Below are 21,614 nucleotides of genomic sequence, written 5' to 3'. Positions count from 1 at the left end.
TTTGTGTCGCTAGAAAGTAGAATGCACCCTTTTTCTGGGTACTTTAGAAGGCGTGACTTCAATCTTATTTTTGAAAATATGCATATCATCTTTCTATCTGACAGACTTGCATGGAATGTGCAGAGATATTATTCTCAATAAAAATGAAGTATTTATACTTGAGTGTCTTACAGAAATGCAAAGCATATTGTGAATATGAAACTGTTTTGGGTTTGTGTACCAAACCCATTGCCATAGATTTAATGTAACCATAAAATTAGTTTGAAAGAACTGAGCAGAGTCTTGGACCGTGTTGAAATGCAATAAGTAGACAATACCAGTACTGTAATTACTAATAACCTAGATTGTTGCATCACTGAGTATTTGGTAAGTGTTCAAGCATGATGTACTGTATCGTATTTATTCACTGTAAATAAAATGGTATCCTTTTTTCAAGAGACTGTGATATGGTTCACAATGTAGATTGTCATTTCCAGTATGGTGTTAATGACTTGCTGTCAGATGAGTACTGTATTGAAAGTGTAAGAACTAGTTAAGTGAAGTAGCGTTTTTTCTGTAAATCTCATGGTTTTAGCACTAATAGAGATTGCACTTTTTCTCCTCCTTTCATGAACCAGAGGTTTATCGTTATTCGTGAAGGGGAAGTATGGGTAAGTGGCATCACCTAATTGGTCTATGGGCTACATGCTTTCTATTTTAATGTAATATGTCTACATGTTGTAAAATGTCTATGAACGTCTCTGTCTAATGCTTGCTGCTACTGTTTGTTTTAACCAGTTCAATCACTAATACATCTCAAGGGTTCAGGATTGGCCAGGGTTACATTTCCTTGTGATAACATTCAGCAGTCCAGTTCCCTACAGTCTGTGATATGTTCAAAAAAGCTTCGATTCTGTGTTGCGTAATTTGATTTTAAACTGTGCAGTAGTACATGAATATGCAGTATAGTTTACAGTATTTAAACTGAATTAGTGTAGAATTGAATTTTTATTAGCTTACAGTACCGTTTTGAAAGCTGTATATCATATTTTTTTAGATTAGTCATTGCCTCTTATGTGTTTGATATTAATATATGTGTGCTTTTTATCTTGTAATTAGGCTTTTCTTTTTTTTTTTTTACTGGGCCAGAAATAGCTTAGTTGTTTGGTGTAGGCTTGCAAAAGCAATATATCCTTTGTTTTTATTTGGTTGATAATACAAGTTAATTCAAACAACAAGAATATAATTGAAAACATTTTGCAGTTTACAGTACAGGTATTTTGTTGGATTTTCAAAATTTATTGAAGATTTCAATACTCTTGGTGTTGTCTTAACATTTGTTATTTCTTTCTTACAGTACTGCGCTTATGAAATTTTGCTCTTCAACAAAATTTGATAAATATGTCAATTTTAATAGGCATTTTCATACAGTGCATCTGTTTTCTCAGTGAGGATCTTGTTTTGTCTCAGAGTTTGTTTTGAACTTGATTAGAAAGACGTCACAGCCTAATCACATAGTGTCTAGAGAACTAAGATTATTTTGACGACCACTAATGATCTAGTGATGGAAATGGGTTTGGGAACTACATACAGTATACTGTACTATGAAAATAGTGCTTTGTTCAGGATTTATGCAATGGGGTCAGTGTCGAGTGCAATTGGATGGTTTCGGTAGCAAGCTAAATGTCATTGCCTGATAAACTGAAACATTTTTCATGAGAGTCAAGATCCAAAAAGAAATCTTGAAATATCAAAAAAAAATGTGGATATTTTTACCTGTGAAAATTTAAAAAAAAATTTAGTTCAGCTGCTATTTACTGGAGAATCTCTGAATATCTTGCCATTTACTTATAATGAGATTATGGAAAATTTTCATTATATTGTAAAAAGTTTTCAAAAATATTCCATGCTTTTGAAGTAAAAAGTTTTCAAAAATATTCCGTGCTTTTGAAATGCATCCATTATAGGAATAAGGGTTGTTATTTGAAGGGCTGACCAAAATATTTTTGTATACTTTCTTAATCCTGAGAGAGAGAGAGAACTGTATTAAATGGTTTATACCAATCTGACACAGTACTAATTGCAGGGTACTGTATTTTTGTGATAAATGTGCAAAAAATCTAAAAATCTAAAATCTCTCAGAAAAAGCAAGTTGCGGAATCTTGGAATACTTACCAGCAAATATCTGGAAAATCAAGACTTTTCTGAGTATCTGGCAACATTTGACTGTAAGCCCCATTAGAAATTTGTGTAAATACAGCCAGTTTTGGATCATTTTGAGATAACGTGACCACACTGGGTAAAGTGGCTATTCACATCTGTAATATGTCATTGTATTTATCAGTAATCCATGGTTCATTTCTTGGATATGATGATGGATATGTGTTTAACTAATGCTCAATATGGTTTTTTTGTAATTCAAGTTCTTTTAGATCAGTGAATTTTTTTAGAAGAATTGCATACAGTTTACAACTTTGTATAACTGTCATATGTGCTTTGTATCTTTTGATTAATAGCTAATATAATGTCTCAGCTAGTAGAGAGATTGAACCTAAAATAAAACTAGAAATTTGGAAGTAGGTATACAGTGCACTATACCCACCATGTAGCCCACCCCTTTCCATCACTGTTGAGATCCCATTGGTTTGGTCAAGTTCTTTAACAAAATCACTACAGTGCTCCCCCACTTTTTTGCAGGGATAGGTTCCAGAACCCACCGCGGAAATGTAAAATCCCCTCTAAAAATGCTTAACTTCTTATAACTGCCAAATACCCTGTACCCCTTAAACTAAAATGCTTATAACTGTCTGTTTTAAAAGTTCACTGCCTAATGTAGTAGTTCAAACAAAAATATACATTAAATTATCATACTAAAACAATTTAATATCAGTTCAAACCAGAATACTGTACACCCCAAACCATCATCCCAAAACACCCCAAGTTATCTTAGGATAATACCCTTTTACAACTGGTACTCTTAGGTATGTACGCCCCCTAAAGTGCGTATAACAATGATTTACTAATTTTAAAATATTAATATTAATGTAAACACAGCAAAATATCTATAAAATGTTTAATACAAATTAAATAAATCTTTAATACAAATTAAATAAATGTGTCTTTCAGAACTGTTGACAACTAAGCAAGTTACCCTTGTATACATATGCATACTCGTTTTCTCTCGTAGTATTGAAGTCGTCCTGTTTTCTTTATATATTGGTTAAAAACAATTAAAATTTTAACTATTTGTCTTTTTTTTTTTTGTAGAGCGGCACTGTTTATTCACTAATTATTGTATTTTTTCATACTGTGTTCATGACTAAATACAGATTTTTATGATAAAAAAAAATTATTTACAAAATCTGCGAATTAGTGAAAGTTCCCCCGCAGAAAAGTGACTAATGTGTTCCACAAAAATCCACGACAAATTGAATCATGAAAAAGTGAAGCCCAAAAAAGTGGGGTAGCACTCTATATATTAGAAAACATTCCACCTTTCGTCATGATTTATCTAAATCTCCGTATTGTTCTCTGTGACCTATCCATACTGACTTATTTTGGTTTGTCAAAAATTGTGTCGTCACCTTTTAGCTTGCTCTTGATATTTTGCAGTGCAAAACATCATAATGAATTTGTTGGCTTTTAATGATCATATCTGTTTTTATATAGTTGTTGTTGTTGTTTCTGTCTCGTTTTAAATTTGCTTTTAGTTTCCCAGCCCTTTATACTATCAGTAAACCACCACCAGTACTTGCATTTTTTTCATTCACGCATTACAGTACTGCTGAAAAAGTATGTGACTCCTTTGTACAGGATTGTGAATAAAGAATTTGTATCCTATTAATAAAAGATTGATCTACTGCATATGTAAATGACTGGACTTTTCTATAAAAATCCTTTAAATAATACAGTATAGCCTTCTTTTAATTTTTACTTTTAACATCAGTATGAATTTATCAAGCATGAATTTAATAAGTATTTCTGTTCTTAATGAACTTATTTATATAACACTGCACTCTATAAATAAGTATTGAATTTATTAATCACCTAAATAAGCATGTAAGTATTGTTTGCTAAATCATGAAAGATAACTAACTGTGAGATAAGTAACTGTGCTGAATATTTATAGTCATAAAGTATCAAGTTAATTTCATTCGTAAGTTGACTTGTTGAATTTCCCTGTACTAAGGCTGCTGCCCACTATAGTAAATCATGTTGAATGAAACGGAAGTATTAAAGTAAGTTAGTTGGTTTTATAGTTAGTGAGAATAATTGTCAACCATTAGTGTAAGGCAAGTGACAAAAAAATCTTATGAGAAACATAACTGGCATTAACTGATGTTAATGCCATTGTATGGAATATGGCACTATCAGTGAACAAGGGAAGTATGATATGATGATTGAACATGGTGTGTATTAAAAATGACTATGGTCCTGTTATTGTATGATGTGAAGGAAAAGTTGTTTGTATTGTACTTGATCTAACCAGCTTCTTATGGAAAGATCCACATAAGAGAAAGACCTACCTCTTAAAGGATGGAAGATATGTCAAACTAAAGTTGTAGCAAGAAGAGACTGGGTATTGCTGGAGAGAAACTGGTGGTGGACATCAACCCAAGATTTACCAATTTCCACACACAAGATTAAAGAATGGTGTCCCGACAGTTGTTGTAAAGTAATCCAAAAGGAGAAGGGAATCTCTTCTCAAGTTGTTATAAGAACCATAGAAAGGAGACAGTAGGATGATAGAGTCTAGAGAAGAGGGTAGAGTCTTTGATAAGATTAATCACCTTTAATTTAATCATATCAAGAAGTTAACACAAGATAAAATACTTCAGATATGAGAAATACCTGTACAGTATTCAAAATATGGATGGATAAACAGAATTAAGGAAATTGCCACACCCAAGCAACAAGCCTTTAATTAGAAGAAGGGTTACCAGTTAAATTATATGATTTTTCTCAGATCAGATTGAAGTAATTTGAATACCCAAAGGATGGGAAAGGTTGAATTTTAATCAAACTGAATCAATGAATTGGAAAGGAGACTTCCTGGAGCCAGTAATCTTGACTTTATTTTGTGGACTAAATGGTTAAATCATCATTTAGATATCAAATGAGGTGATAGATAACTAAAAATATATTTAAAAAATCAGTTCAAACTAACGAGGTGCTGGGAGGTGAAGGCATCAGAAATATGGAGGGTTGAATTGTGTTCGAAGGCATGAATAGAAAAAATAGACAAAGAGGTCATTGATAGGAAATTAAGCAAAACCCTGAGAAAAACCTTGAAATAGGGAAGGAGACTGAAATTTTTACCCTCAACAAAGATTGGTACGGTGTGAAGTGGTTAATCAGTTAAAAAAAAGTTTATGGTGTGTAGTAAAGATGTACTGTAAGCAGGAAGCTTGGTTAGGCTCCAAAGTGTTGCATACTGAAGTTATAATAGCAGATGGTACTTTTACAAGCTATAAACTGGAAATTAGTAGGCTTGTGTAACAACAGCAGACATTGTTACATGTAAATTATTACATGAAATGCAAGCCAGGGTTGCAAAATAGATGGTCTCAAGATTCTCATAGTATTTAATAGTGACATGACATATGAATCAGGCCAGGTCAGGCAATTTAGATGGGGCTTTTGTTCTTGAGTATTGGTCGCCAATGAGTTAGGGGAAGTTCTGACTGATCCAGAATTTTTGGTTGATTACAATCTTTTTACATTCTTGGTACCTCTTATGTGTAGAGTTTATAGGTATGGACTCGACATGAAGCTGTACTGTACAGTATTCGTATTCCCTGCAAAGCTTTGTGATCACACACCAAACGAGGAATATTGATATGGGGTACTGAAATTTGGAACTGCATACAGCAGTGTGATTAATGATGGGTGAACTGCTTTTGAAGTCAAATAATGAGATGCTTGATTGGGAATGTCTTAAATTTGAAAACTGGGCCACTGCTGAAATAAAGTTCTGAGATGGTGATTGCCTTCACTTACACCAAAGGAATATTATTGTCTGGTTATAGGTTCTGATGAAATCATAGGTTGAAATATTTACATTGGACAATTAAGGTCAAATTTTTCAGTAAGATCTTGGTTTTTTGACAAATTTCAGTATCTTAACAATTACAAATTTTAAAAAATAAACCTGAATCTATAATTGCTTTGCGAGATAACTTTTTAACAGGTGACTCAGGTGAATTCATTTTCGTATTAATGTTTATTAGATATTCAGATGACAAGAATGCTGGTGATATGGTTAAGGGCAGTGATGACTTGCCATATAGTATTGTTTGGAATGCAGTTGGTGCTGGAAACCTGACATGTAGATGAGTTATAGTAATGTATGGTATGAAGATGAGTGGTTGAATGTAATGTGTTATTCAAGAATATACTGTAGATGAAATTTATCCTTTAATATTTCTTACTGGTTTAAAGCAAAATATCTTGAGCACTTGCCCTCTCAGTGGGAATGCATTTGGATCCAGATAAGCTCTCTTCAGAACAAAAGCATTTATTTCATGTCAATTAATGAGATAGGTTACCAGATGCCCTTGTGTAACCCAGACCTAAAGAATAAAAAATAAAAAAACAATGAAAGGAGAGCAGTTTAATAAAAGATGCAGCCATTGCTGCCAGACTGTAGAATGTACTGAACACCTTAGAGGATGCCCTTAATTCCCACAAATAAATTATCTTCATTCTTCTTTGGAGGCACCAAGAATTCTAATTCAATGAAAAACATTAACTCCTATTCATATGCCCAGAGCTGAACATCTTTGATCAGAGAACTTAATCCCATGAATAAGCAAAATGAGAGAAAAACTGGGTAACTTTCATTGATGCTGCATATATGTTATACTAAAAATTCTTTCAGTACAGTACTTGTATTAGTACATTTTGCCATGTTTTATAATGTACCTTGGAGAAAAATGGTATCGTAGAAACAGAAGAGTATAGAAAGTCGACTGAAACCTAAACTTACATTTCATCTTTTTTAAGATCAGTACTGTACCATTTTGAATTTATCAGTGTAACTTTTCACAAGTTGACTACCAATACATATCTGAGTAACAGATTAGAAAGTTGAAATGTAGAGATTTACCCAACATGAAGCATTGTTTCCCAGTTGGGAACCAAGACTGATGGTGTGTGAATTGGGTATAAAAGACATGGCTAACTTGAGTGGCATGGAAGAAGTCATCAACAACTGTAAGGTAAACCTCCTGCATGTCTTGGCTGACATAAATTTATTAGTCTGGAAGACCTAGCAAAGATAGATAAACTAGTTGAGAGAGAATGTAGTCTGCTGTAAGTAGATGTATGTAACCAAATCCAAATACATACAGTGTAAGCTTACCTTAGTCTTTTTTTTTTTTTTTTTTTTTTTTTTTTTTTTTATTCTAAGGATAAGTATGCAAGCTTGGGAATTCTTCCCATCCATTTCATACTTAAGTGAGAGTAACATTTGAAAAGTTTCCAGAAAGATAGGGGTTGTAGACAGTCATATTTTGTAGGAACAAGCACTGAATTAAGTTTGGTTGGTTATCTCTTCATTTTGTTTTTAAGGTTATCATCCCAGCAGGTTTGACCTCTCCATTTCTTTCAGACCAGTAACCTCAAAAATATTGGATTTTCATTTTCAGGAAGAGCAAGTTTTTTTTTTTTTTATTTTGCTGGAGTTATTTACACTTCAAGTCTCTTTTGACATAAGGTAAATAAGTACTGTACCAGGTTATTTTTGAGTTACAAGATGGTAAATGTTCATCTGTTACTTATTGTAATATACATTTTCATTTTAATATACTGTAGTTTGCTGATAAGCCTTCAGTTTTTCTTCACATACTTCACATCCCTGAAACTAAATTGAAGTCAAATAAGGTATTATATTTGGATATTTCAGAGAAGGCCGCATACTTCACAACATCAGATTCATTACCGGTACCTCCATAAAAAAAGAGTAGTAGAACTGGTTTTTGTCTTTTTCTGTTAGATCATTTAATGAAATTCTTTGCAGTTAATTTCATAAAAGATTAAGAATTTCATAGTAGCAACTTGCAAAATCAGTAATCAGTCTTGTTCTACATCTGACATACCTGCATTTTCTGAATGTGGCAACCTACATGGTCAGCAGTGTAATGAGTGTGTTTTTGTTCTTCTTTCCCTGTCATAATTGTAAATGTTCTTTGACTAACATTTGTAAATATTCATGAAGTGTATGTAAATGTCTTTGACTGCTTTCTTTCGTGCACTTACTTTGCATATGTGGATGACAATGTGCATGGCTGGACGTTGGTTTTTTTTATTGAAATGTAGTCTGTAAAAGAATTATGCATGCTCTTTTTAAATTCCAAAGTTAAAAGATTATCGTATTTGACAGAATTACAGTTTAAAGTCTGCATACAGTGTACAGTATATTGGACCTATTATTGTTAGAATTTACCATGTAACTGTTGCTTTATTCTTGACTCTGAAATTAGCTTTCCTATAAGGATTTTTTATGGTATATTTTTATAATGAATGAATGAAATGCAGCACTTGAGGAAATACTTTGCAACAAGTCCTATGTTTTTATGTCATTTATCAGAAGTCCTGAAATGGCTTGTTTGTTTTAGTTTCATCTCCATAGCCAAGGAGTTCCCCAAAACTGTACTATAGATTTAGTACCCATAAACTAAAGTTGCAAAGCAATTTGGTGGTCATTCCTTCTTTCCAGTGAGTTCTGATTCGTGTGTTTTTGTCATTCTGGCTTGTGCAGAGGTTGTGATAAAAGAATGTTTTTTAATTGAACAAAGGTTAGGACATTTCCAAATAGCCAGAGAAAATGTGAAAGTTCAATGCCAAAGTTAGAATAGCTAAAACTGGCAGTAGGATGTGGATTGCAAGGTGTATGCAGGTTTCACTGACTTCTGGACACTTTCCATAGAGTGCAAACCCAAATCTTTATTGTCTATACCCACTGACATAGAAAATTGACTAGGTGACACATGGCTTAGGAGACCATTTTGAATAGGGTGTGAGTGCAGTCTACATATATAATGAAAAACTTTGTATTCAGAACATACAAAAATTGGGTACTGTATTAGATCTTGCAACTGATAGGTCATAAATGTAGATTGATGGGAAAAAGGTTATGGTAGGAGAGCATAGAAGGCCAGGGCTCAGGAGACTATAAAATGTATTGAGTAGTGGAATAGCTAATAATTACTTTTCAGTTTATCTCTGGAGTAACTGATAGTGCTGATGGTTGTGTCTGTCATACTAGAATTAGTGTGAAATCCAGATGATGATCAATACTTGGTTGTGTTAAGGGCCTCGTATTTTTACACCAGGTACACTAGGTGACATGAAATATTTGGCAAGTCTGAGTAGTTTTTCTGTTCTTTTTTGAGGAGAATAATATCAGAGTGAATTGTGAGTGATATATTTTTATTACAGTATGAGTGAGGTGTACAGGATAATTGTACAAAAAGATTTCTACAAAAATACCTACCTGTAAAATTAGAGCCATAGTAGCAAACTTTGTTAATCCAGATGAAAATTTTAAGTGGATTTCAGTGCAGTTGTTAATTATACCCTTACCAAGGTGTCATACAGTAAGGCTAGCCATATTACAAATACAATTTTAAAATGATAAACCATTTTCCAGTGATAACCTGTTCACATCTTTCCAGCCTCTGTTAATAGTATTTTCTCTCTGAAGATTAGAGAACTCTGCAATTGCAAATTGTATGGTTTCATTATGTTTTGAAAGATTTTTAGCATTAGCATTTATTGCATTACTTGCATATATACATGTCAGTTTTATATCGACTACCTTTTAAAGAAAGATGGATTGGGGTGCTGTTTTTAAATCTAGGCTGCAGATGATCTTGATAATCAATTGCACTTGCTCTAATTCATTGTCATTAGGACTCAAAACCAAAACGTGAAATTTGATTAGAGCAGATTTGCGTGTTTAATATGATTGTGCTTAGTGTACAGATATGGCTCTTGAATTAACAATAGAGAACTGCAGAATTTGGTTACTTGAAAGTCTTTGAAATAAAAAAAGGATATTCTCTAGCAATTTAGCTAAATCTGCAGTGCTGCTTAGATACAGGGAATTAGTTTGACAGATGAACATTTTTAAGACTTCTTAGGTGATAGTAGGGCTTTCATGTTTTTATATGTCCGTGTAATAAATCTTTTAGGTCAAGGTAATGCGTGATGTTTTGACAGTTTTGCTTTCTAGTGGTACCATGTTCACAGGAATTTAATGTCAAGGAGTTTTGCAAATTCAGCGTTGCTGAAATGTTTCTTCATTTTAAATGAAATACTTGTTGAAGTACAACATTAGTCTTTACTTAGAGTAGAATTTATATTTGTTGTTAACTTGATCTTTTCTTCTTTTCCCTTGAAAATTCCATTGATTCCTTAACCTCTGCTGATTAACTTTTTGTTCATGTCTGAGTTTCTTTTGTTGGCAATTGACGTGTCATTGATAAACATTAAATTTGACAAAAATGTGTTCTTTTATTGTTTTTTGTTTTCATAATCTCGTCATGTGACCTATTTTTATTTGTAATATACCAATTTGTGTGCCATTTGTGTCATGTGATATTTGTATGTCCCCTTATTGATTTCATATTTGGTATTCGCAAAATCTATATAGTGTACATTTTTTTCACATTTTTCTGATGTTACCCTCTCCTTTTGGCCCCATTCCCTTTTGCAGAAAGATGATGCTCGGCGGGAAAAACGCAACATTTTCTCGTTCTTTGGCATGAAGGATCCATTCATGTATGATGAGAACCTTATTCCAAGGGAACCTAACTACTTCTCCACTGGATTTTCCCGCTCAAGAGTTGAGCAGTAAGTCTTCATGGCATTGTTAAATTTAGTTGTAGAAATTCACTAACCTTATTTATATAGATGTATATATTTTTAGGATTTTTCTCATGCTTAATTTTGACATTTATTTTCAACATTGCTAATATGCAATGTTGGGATGGTATGGAGGTTTTTTTAAAGAAACGTCTTCTTCCCTAGTGTATAATGCACTGGAATAAATTCACAGGTACTGTATTGTAGTTTATGACTACTGTACAGTTTGTCAGCAGTTTTGAGGTCTACCTCCCTTTACTGTGGTAGGAAGAAGTTATACATACAGTATGTTGAAATGTTGCATTTTTAGTTTTGTCTGGATTTTATCTTCTGAAGGGAACAGTCTAGGTTTGCTTTGTTTATATTGTTAAGGGAGCAGTAGCTGGGCTTCCCTCATTTGTTTTCTGATGGTAACTGTGTCTAGGTTTGCCATGTTTATATTGTTAGGGTAGCACTGGCTAGGCTTGCATTGTTTCTATTTATAGGGATCAGTGCTTACACTTGCATTGTTTTGTGAGAGTATCTGGCATATAAGGGTAACAATGGCAAAGTTTGCCTTGCCTCACTTTATAACTTAAGATTACCTTCACAGCAGTTTTTGCACTTTCCCTTTATCCACCAACTGTGTCATTTTTTGCTTTTACTTTGTTAGTTCTCTTCTGATCTGCTGTTCAACAACTCAAGCAGTATCCAAGTTTCAATGTTATGTTGGAATCAGTTAAAGCAGTAGGAGCTTAGAATTGGTTACTCTTAGGTCTCTTTTTTTTTTTTGTTCTGAAATTTTTAATTTTTTAATGTTTAATGTAAAAAAATTATACAATATATTTATTTAGGTTGCCAATTTCAGTGATTCTTTTTCCTTCAACTGGCATTCTTTGGAATTGTCCCCCTGATTTTCTTTTACCTAAATCTTATGCTCCTCCACTTCTTAGGAGGTTGGTTGGTTCCTCCCTAGTTTAATATTCTGAGTCGTCTCTCTGTTATTTATTATTTTGGTTCATGTAAGACTTGGTACAAAAAAAGTAAAAAAAAAAATAGAATTTGATTGCTTGCATGTTTAGTGTTATCATAAAAGATATTCAGTCAAATCATGTACGATATTGTACCCTGAAGAATCGAAGTTGCTGTTTATCCATTGGTACCAAGCAAGCCTTGTATCTTGTACAGTACTTGGCAAGAGATTACATTCTGAACAATAAATCCTCTGGTTTTCCATGAAAATTCTGGGTATAATTGAAGTTACATACAGAAATTACCAGTGATTTAATTACAAATGTTGGTTATGAAGTGAAAATACCTTGCAAGGTACATTCAGTATTTTGGAAAAATTAACTTTAAAGAGCCACCCACTTTTAACAGTAAATAAAATGTTATTTCTCTTTTGGGACAGGTAAACAATTCTTAAAAGACTATAGTAGATTTTTGTGGGTTTGAGACATTTTAAGTGCAAGCATTATAGATACAATAAATGAGGATGCATTGAAAAAGAGTGCAATAATTAGGAAAGGTATACAAATGTTTGAAGTGTTAGCTTCAAAATATCCGTTAGAGAACTTTTTTGAGTTTTCCTAAGAAAGGAAAAATAAACCTACCTTACCTATCTAACCATAGTATCAAAATTTTGACTATGGTCTGCATGCATTGTGCAATACATTCACAAGAAATATACACCCCATTACTATTTATACTACTGGCTGTTAGGTCAACTGGATCTTTTTCTTAGTTTCATTGACCTCTGTTTATATTCTTACAAGAAACAAGCTGATTGGCATGGGGTGTCCAGGTCACAGAAATATGAAGTTTTATTCATGAGATATATAGTGATGGGCTCAGTGCCTTCTTGTTTAGTTCTTAATAGCTGATACAGTAGAGTGCTATATTGTGATTCAGGTCAGTTTTTACAGAGAAGACTATTAATGGAAGGGATTCATTTTGTATTTCTGTATGCAATCAATCTAATACGATAAGTTACGCCTTACATTGAAGCTTACCACCAGAATGAGAAGGTGGATTGAAAAACATCATAGCTGTAGAAATGACTTGCATTGGCTCTATCCTTAGCCAAATTTCATAATTAGGCAGATACAAAATGATGTTTGTAGACTTGAAAATACAATTCTTACTCTACAGTCTCAAAGGTAAGTTTTCCTTTAGATGTGTAATATTTATTGATGTATATTGACAGATTCAGTCTGTCAGATCCCTCTTACTTACCACAGCAAGATAATTATTCAGTTGATGACATTCAGGGAATGTATTGAAAATTTGAGAGATGTGACTTTAGGTTCATTGTACGTTATGAACTCTAATGAATGGAATTAAGCAGGCAAAATGTTCATATGAAAGGTAAGATAGATTATTTGTATTTTAGTTAGAGTTAGTTGGAGTAGAAGGAAAGTACAAAGAAAGTGCAAATGTAAGTTGGAATTGTAACTTCATTGACTGTTGTATTAGGAATTGGTGTAATTGGAGGTATGCTTGTGGTTCTGTTAGAGTTCAGAGGTCTGGTTAAACAAATCATTTATAACTAACTAACTAACTAACTAACTGCACTATTTTCTGTAAAATTTATAGCTTTAAACTCTGAGTAATTTCAGTTTAGTACAATATAGTTAAATGATAATGTCTTTAAGAAAGCAAATGTGATTACATATCCTGGTGAGAAATATTCATGGACACCAAAGTATTGAATGGGATATTTGCTGACACCATACTGTTGATTCCTTTGATTTTATTTACTGTAGTAGGGATAAAGTATACAGTATACAAGTTCTGTGATTTCCTTAAGATGACATAACTTTTCATTGCCAAAATGTTAATGTTCTAGTAAATTTTTTTTTAATTTGTTTTCATTCCAGTGTTTGTTATACTGGTGGCATTATTGGGGTATGGTTTTTATTGTCCTAGTGTCTTCATATTTGGTTACTTGATCTTTAGAAATGTCTCTTTCTTTTAGGTTGAGCAGTTTTGGTCTGCAAATAGCAGACTCAGTTTTTTTCAAGCAAAGGAAATGTATGTGAAATAGATAAAAACTTTTCATTCACAATTTGAACAGTTCTAGATTGTATGGCTTAACTTGTACCATACTCCCATTCCATGATTCACTTTGCTCAAGGTAACGTTAGTGATTCTGAATATTTAATGAGACTTGGCATTACCTTCAAATCCAAGGCCGCTATTTCGTGGGGCTTTAAAACACACCATCTAAAGCTGTCAGAATGCCAAGTATTTTATTGTTCACAAGGCTTCCCTTGTCTATAGTGGTACATAGTGGCATTAATGCCATGTTTCAAAACTTTTGTTCTGTCATTACTAGAATACTGATGTTTTGCCGGAATACAGGCAGCCGCAAGATATTTTATCCTTTAGACAAAATTGTGGAAATTAAGGTTTTGGTTTGGCAACTATCATCAGGAAACTTCCAGTGTGCTGTTTGGCATGTACGCCTATGCTTTTCCTTACTTATTGTTGCTTATGTTTTTCTATATTTTTTGTTATTCAATTTATGTTGTGAATTTTTCTCTCATTTGGGCATTCTTTTGTATGAATGTGCTCTTTGCAACTTATGACCTTTTGTGATTGTTTTGTTATGAATAATGTACTTATGCATTTTGGATAATAACAGTTGTAATAGTATATCTATATTTCTGAGCTCGTCCCTGTGTCACCCGGCGAAATTCCATACTACACGAATTTCTAGGTATAAATATTGCTAAATATACCAGAGAAAAAAGCTTTCAGGAATGCTGGAGTTACTACCCCCAGATTGAGCGTCTTCTATAATGAAGACGTCGGTATAAGCAAGGGTGAGTGAAGGAATCACAACCACAGAACCACACTCGAAAGATATCCCAATGGCAAAACCCCTCGGAAGAGCGGAGAGCCGTACCAGCTCCCACACCCACCCGCCCGCCAAGCGGCGACCACAGCGCCATCTGAACTCATTCCATTTCTAGCACGTGATTTGATCACTGTTTTGTTTGTGGCTTGTGTTTTTTGGCGTATTTTGCCTTTATTTCAACATGTCGTCAAGCACCTTTACTGTTTCCAAGTTAAGTACTATCTTCTTATGGGGTTTTTATGATAAGTTTGGCTGTTTTAGCCCGTATTTATATATTATACGTGGTTTTTGTTGGGACGCTGCGGCGTCCCCTTGTCAGCCATGTCGACCGCGAGGTACGCCCGTCCAGCTTGTTCTGTTTGGGTTTCTCTTGGTCGGTTACATTGCTTATCGTCATCCCCCTAGGATTCCTCCTGGTGGTCTTGCCTAGGTTGGGTCTTTGGGGTATCCTCTAATGTTTATTTCATAGAACTTCCCATCATAGGGGTTCTTACATTTAGGGTTCCCGTAGTATTTCCCGCTTAGGTGTCTCCCCAGGATGTTTCCCCATTGGTCAGTTATAGATTTATTATTATGTTTGTGCTTGATGTCATGTTTTATTATATTTTTAAAATATTATTATTATTACCGCAGGGCGTCAGGTACAGTCCTATCTGTTTACTTCCTGTCGCTTTGTTGGTTAGGCTACATGCCAAGCACAAGCTGATATTAATGTCTAGTGTATATAATTAGTATTGGTGGTTAATTATTTATTATTTCTGGTTAACATCCCTGTCCTAGCCCTGCCTAGTGCAAGGTTAGGCTTTTCCTGGTAGCCTATCTGGCCTCCTACTCTCCCTTGTACCTTGGGGTAGGTTAGGTGAGAGGAGGGGATCAGCAGGTAGAGGGAGTTTCTGTTGTTGTTCCATCCACTGACCGTTGTTTGGGTTGTGGAGTGAGACCCCATTGTCCTCCCCCTTCTTTTCGGAGGGGTAGAGGTTTTTCCCTTGGGTGTGTCTCCTCCACGCTATTTTAGCATTCCCTTACTTTACGGTTCTGGCTGGCCTTCGACAGAGGAATTTCTCTCCCTGTTGGTTCTCCATCCCTCCCTTTCATTCTCCCCTTCCTATTTTATAGACTGCGTCTATTACAAGGTGAGAGCGTGGGGATCGTAGGCTGCTTCCCTTTCCCTTCCTGTTAGGGGTAGGCCTAGAGCTCTCCCTACTTGGGTATTACTTTACCTAGTATGGCTTGCGATTACAGTTGAGATGGGTTCACATCTTCCCTAGTCTCCTGTTTTCCTCTTCTCTGGTCTAAGCCCTTCCTTACCTAGCCTTTCCCCCTTCCTTAGCCTACCCTAAGTCAACTCCTTGTCATCTCTCGCGTGTGTGACATCGGTCCCCGATGATCACCCCGAGTACTTGGGTCCTCCCTGGTGGAGGGATTCGCTCCCTCCCAGGGATGGTTCCTGGTGACATTTGTCTTGACTATATGTTTTGTTTACCCGCTCTCCTCGGATTGAGTGGGTTTTCGAACATTCTCAGGGTTGCCCTTCCTCCCTCCCATCATCTCCTGTCCTCCCTTTGCCTCCCGCGTTCGCCTCGGCGTCTGGGTCATTCTAGTCGGATTTGATTGGCGCTTACACCTGCCCATGTGGGTCCAGTTGTGTTTTTGCCACATCCTTCTTGTGTACTCTAGCGGTAGAGGCTTGGGATCTCCAGTGGTGATGGTACCGGACTTCGGGGGACTCTACCTCATATATGTTGATGTTAACTGGTTACTTTACCACCCTCTATATGTATACATTTGTTACTGGTCCCCGGCGGCTTAACTCCGCCGTCGGGTTGATATACATTTACTTTAATCTTATATCAGAGTCCGGTGATCCTTCCCTTGGGTTCCGCCGGTTTTATTACTGGCGTTCCTTGTGGTAAGGGTCCTGTCGATTCACTCTCTCGTTCCGCCGGAGTATTCCGGCAGTCGAGAGACTTTTTGCTCACCATATTTTAAGTATATGAGAAGCAAAGAAATGTTGATGTTCACTGGTTACTTTACCACCCTCTATATGTATACATTTGTTACTGGTCCCCGGCGGCTTAACCCCGCCGTCGGGTTAATATATTTACTTTAATCTTATATCAGAGTCCGGTGATCCTTCCTTTGGGTTCCGCCGTTTTTATTACCGGCGTTCCTTGTGGTAAGGGTCCTGTCGATTCAACTCTCGTTTCGCCGGAGTATTCCGGCAGTCGGGAAACTTTTTGCTTACCATATTTTAAGTTTCTTTGCTTAGTAGGTCCGTCTCTGACGGGGTTTTTCATTCCACCGGAGTTCTCCGGTAGCATGGTATGAAAATACTTATCCCTACATAGTTTAAGTTTCTTAGAGTGGTAGGTTCATATACTTTTCACACTTACAGACTGTTCGTTGTGAGGAGCCCGGATGTGCCGCCATCCTCCACCAACCCTACGGGCATGTGGTGTGTCGGACCCACGCTGGCTGTGCGGTCCGGCTTGATGACTTGATCGTCTGGCACCCGGACGGCTGTGAGGTGTGCCGCATCGCATGCGGATGTATCCAGGACGAGTCGGTAAGCTGCTTACTTCCGCTTTACCATGTTAGTCACAGTTTATTATTTGGTCACATCTGGCTCTTATATTAACACGGTATTAGCCCTTTCTTGACTCTCTGCTCCCTTTCAGGCTGATGAGTCCTCCAAGAAAGAGGCCTTGGAGTCTCTCCGCGCCTGGGTGGCTGGGTTCAGGAGGAATGTTCCGTCGGGGAAGCCTTACGTCCTCGATGAAAAGCTCAGGGACCTGCTTTACCCCAGCCCCCGGATCGCTGCGGCCGTACCATCTGACGTGGCCGCACCTATCATCGAGCAGATCCGGGCCGCGACCCAACCCCTGCAAGAGGACCCCCTCCACGGATGTTTCCGAAGACGTCGCCGCGCTCGACCTGGACCTCAAGCCAATGCTCACCGAGCAGGACCAGGGGGTAGGTAGTGAGGTAAGTGAGGCAGTGGGGGCGGGCGCCCTCTTTGATTCCCCTCCTTCATCATCCTCTTCTTTTCAGGGCTTCACTAAATCTTCTATCTTGGGGGACAGAGCTCAGTCTACTATCCCCAAGTTGAAGTTGTCGTTGAAGGCGAAGGGCTATAAGTCCTCGTCTTCACAGAAGGCATCTCCTTTCCCCCCGTCGAAGCCAAAGGGTGCTGGCCCTTTGGCTTCCGGGAGCAAACCGAGTACCCCGGGCAAAGGAGCGAGTAAGAGGGCGGCCAAGCCCAGCCCTCCTCGCCAGCCTGCCTTTGACCCGGAGGCGTTTGCGGGAATGTTGTTGCAGAGGTTCTCTACGGAGGTAGAGGCTAAGCTCAGTAAGATTAATGAGAGGCTTCAGAATCAGGAGAGACTGATCGCTGATATGGCGCGCTCCGGTGGGGCCGGAGTGCACTATCAGATCCCTGACACCGCTGCCCTCCCTCCTTTTGACGTAAGGAACCCATGGCATTTTGCTCTTCGTGCTATCCGGCATGAAGACACCTTGACCATTGAAGGTCTAGGTACCAGACGTCTAGAAGAACTGGAGTTCTTCCTGGCTGATCTCTTGCCCCCCCTACCCAGGCTTCGTTAGGCTGACGGAGGAAGCCTGGGTACGCTCAGACAAGGTCCCTAAGGAGACGGTGATCTTCCCTAGGGATCAGGTGCAATCTGCTCTCTTGCGCACCTTTACCGAGTGGCAGGCGGAGAACACGAAGTTGACCCCCTTCAAGGGCAACTTCACTATGTTTTCTCTCGGTGATAGGCTGCCCACTCCCTGCCTGAACAAGGTTGCTATCGCAACCGCTCAGGCTTGCTTGGAAGGCAAACCCTTGCCTCAGCTTCAGGAATCAGACCCTACGTCTCTGATCTTCCCCGGGGGTGACGTGTTCTGGAAAGACGCTCCGTCCACATTTACTGTCGGTAAATTGGACGCAGATTGCGCGTCAAACCAGTTCAGCGAGCAGATTCCTAAGCTTACGGAAGCTCTCCTGAAGGCTGAGTTCGAGGCACGGTGTCGGTTGAGCCGGTCTTTGAACTCGCTGTGCCTGTCAGAAGCGACCGCCGTCTCCTTTGCAGAGGAGCCACTGTTTCAGGTTCTGACTAAATCCCTGTTAGCAGGGTTCCAGTCGGACCTGTACGACTTCATGGTAGCAAAGATGAACTGCCGTAAGTTCATCTTTGCTGATGCCACCATTCGTCATGAGCCTAACAGACTCATGAAGAGTTCTTTCTGGGGAGACAACCTTTTCCCAGAAGATGAAGTCTCCAGTGTCCTGGGCGAAGCAACCAGGGCCAACCAGAGTCTGCGCTCCCGGTGGGCTATCTCCGCTTTTAAGCGGAAGACCTCTGAGTTTGGCGGTTCCCAGAATAGGCCTGGGAAACGTTACAGGAAGCACAGGAGACCACAACATCAGGCAGTTGTTCAGGCAGTTCCGGTCTCGATGGTGAGCCAACCGTCCACCTCCAAGGCCCAACCCCAACAGTATGTGCTGGTTCAACCAGCCCAATCCCTTGCTGCGCCTACGTACGTCTCCTCGCCGGCGTACAACCCTGCCTATGAAGGCCGTGGGGTCTTTCACGGTCTTAATAGGAGTGCAAGGGGGGGTAGAGGTCGAGCCCCTTTCAGAGGCAAGGCTGCATCCGTCTCCCGGGGGAAAAGTGGCCGCGGTAGAGGAAACAAACCTGCTTCCTCCCACTGAGACCAGTCAGGTAGGTGGACGCCTATACTGGTTCAGAGACCAGTGGTCCTTCAGTCCTTAGGCACACGGCATTGTGTCCAAAGGTCTGGGTTGGAGCTGGATCAAGGGCCCCCCTCCCCTGACCAGGTTTTACCAGCCTTCCTCCAAAGCCCTACAGGACTTTGTGACGGAGCTACTCAACAAGAGAGCAATAAAGATAGTGAGGCACCTCAAGTTTCAAGGCAGGCTGTTCACTGTCCCCAAGAAAGATTCCGGCCAGCAAAGAGTGATTCTAGATCTGTCGCGTCTAAATCTCTACATACAATGCGACAAGTTTCGCATGCTTACAGTTGCTCAAGTACGGACTCTACTGCCGCGTGGAACCGTCACCACCTCTATCGATCTTTCAGACGCTTACTATCACGTCCCGGTTGCGCGGAACTTCTCTCCCTTCCAATTGAACAGGGAGAAGTCCCGCCTGACTCCGGAGTCTCGGTTTCAATGGCTGGGTCTCCAGTGGGACCTAACCTCGTACAAGCTATCCCTTCCGCCGGCCAAGCGGAAGGAAATAGCTGCTGCTACCAGAAAGTTTCTAATAGGCAAAGTAGCCTCCCGCCGGACTCAAGAGAGGATTCTCGGCTCTCTTCAGTTTGCTTCAGTGACAAACCTGCTCTTAAAAGCGAGATTAAAAGACATAAACAGAGTGTGGCGGAGACGAGCCAATGTCAGGCTCAGAGACAGAGTCTCTTCAATCCCGCAAATCCTGAAGAAAAGGCTTCGCCCGTGGTCCTCAGTCCAGGGTCTTTCGAAGTCTGTCCCACTTCAGTTCCCCCCTCCAGCTCTGGTAATCCACACAGACGCTTCATTAAGCGGCTGGGGAGGATACTCACCAAAACAAAAAGTACAAGGGACTTGGTCTACAATGTTCCGTCAGTTCCATATAAACACCTTGGAAGCTATGGCAGTGTTTCTAACCCTAAAGAAACTTCGCCCCTCCGGCCAGATTCACATCAGGTTGGTGTTAGGCAGCTCCGTGGTGGTTCATTGCATAAACAGGGGCGGCTCCAAATCAAGTCGCATAAATCAAGTGATGTTTGCCATCTTCTCTCTGACGAACAAACATGGCTGGCATCTGTCAGCCATCCACCTAGCGGGAGTGCGGAACGTGGTAGCTGATTCTCTGTCCAGACTAACTCCGTTGGAGACAGAATGGTCCCTGGACGGGGAATCATTCAACTGGATCCGCCGCCGGGTTCCGGGACTCCAAGTGGATCTGTTCGCCACGGAGAGCAATCACAAACTTCCCTGTTATGTGGCTCCCAACCTGGATCCCCATGCCTATGCCACGGACGCAATGTCTATAGATTGGATCAGTTGGAAGAGAATCTACTTGTTTCCCCAATAAACATGCTGTTGAAAGTCCTGCACAAACTCAGGTCATTCAAGGGTCGGGTAGCCTTGGTAGCCCCCTATTGGCCGAAGAGCAACTGGTTCCCCCTTCTCCTGGAGCTCAAGTTGCGGTGTCATCAGATACCCAGACCCAAACTGACTCAAGTAGTACAAACCAAGACTGTGTCAGCTTCCTCAAAAGTCCAGAATGCACTGGCTTTATGGACTTCATAAAGTTTGCCGCACAGAAGGGAGCAAACATTGACCCCGTTAACACTCTGTTTCTGGAATCTGATAAGCGAGATTCTACTCTCAGACAATATGATTCTGCAGTCAAAAAACTAGCATCCTTTTTGAAGGCATCTGAAGCTCAAACTATGACTACTAACCTAGCGGTTACCTTCTTTAGGTCTTTGTTTGAAAAAGGCTTGGCTCCGGCCACTATTACTACAGCTAAATCAGCTTTGAAGAAGGTGTTCTTATATGGCTTCAAGCTTGACCTAACAGATTCATACTTTTCTTCCATCCCTAGAGCATGCGCCCGTTTGAGGCCGGTAACACGCCCACATTCTGTTACCTGGTTCCTTAACGACATTCTGAAGCTTGCCTCAGATATTAATAATTCTCAGTGCTCTTATCTGGATCTGTTAAGGAAGACCTTATTCCTGATTAGTTTGGCTTCAGGTGCCAGAATCTCAGAGCTGTCCGCTCTCTCCAGAGGTGTCGATCACATTGATTTCCTCCCGTCGGGAGAAGTTCTCCTTTCCCCTGATCATACGTTCCTAGCGAAAAATGAAGACCCTCAGGACAGATGGTCTCCTTGGAAGGTGGTGCCTCTTCCAC

The 21,614-nt window shown here is 38.8% G+C and overlaps 1 protein-coding gene across 6 annotated transcripts in view; it reads left to right on the top strand.

Moving 5' to 3' along the window:
* The window catches only part of LOC136838739 (anoctamin-4), a 228,983-nt gene that overhangs the window by 95,998 nt on the left and 111,371 nt on the right, over positions 1 to 21,614 (top strand). For 4 of the 6 annotated variants that reach the window (XM_067104189.1, XM_067104187.1, XM_067104186.1 and 1 more), the window contains 2 exons: positions 618 to 650; positions 10,700 to 10,836. In XM_067104189.1, coding sequence (XP_066960290.1) covers positions 618 to 650; positions 10,700 to 10,836 — 170 coding nt within the window. The remainder of the gene's footprint in view (positions 1 to 617; positions 651 to 10,699; positions 10,837 to 21,614) is intronic. The other 2 variants (XM_067104191.1, XM_067104188.1) reach the window with 1 other exon arrangement.

The sequence above is a fragment of the Macrobrachium rosenbergii genome, chromosome 5, assembly GCF_040412425.1.
Source record: "Macrobrachium rosenbergii isolate ZJJX-2024 chromosome 5, ASM4041242v1, whole genome shotgun sequence".
In the NCBI taxonomy this organism is placed as follows: Eukaryota; Metazoa; Arthropoda; class Malacostraca; order Decapoda; family Palaemonidae; genus Macrobrachium; species Macrobrachium rosenbergii.
This window is presented reverse-complemented; position numbering and strand designations above follow the sequence as displayed.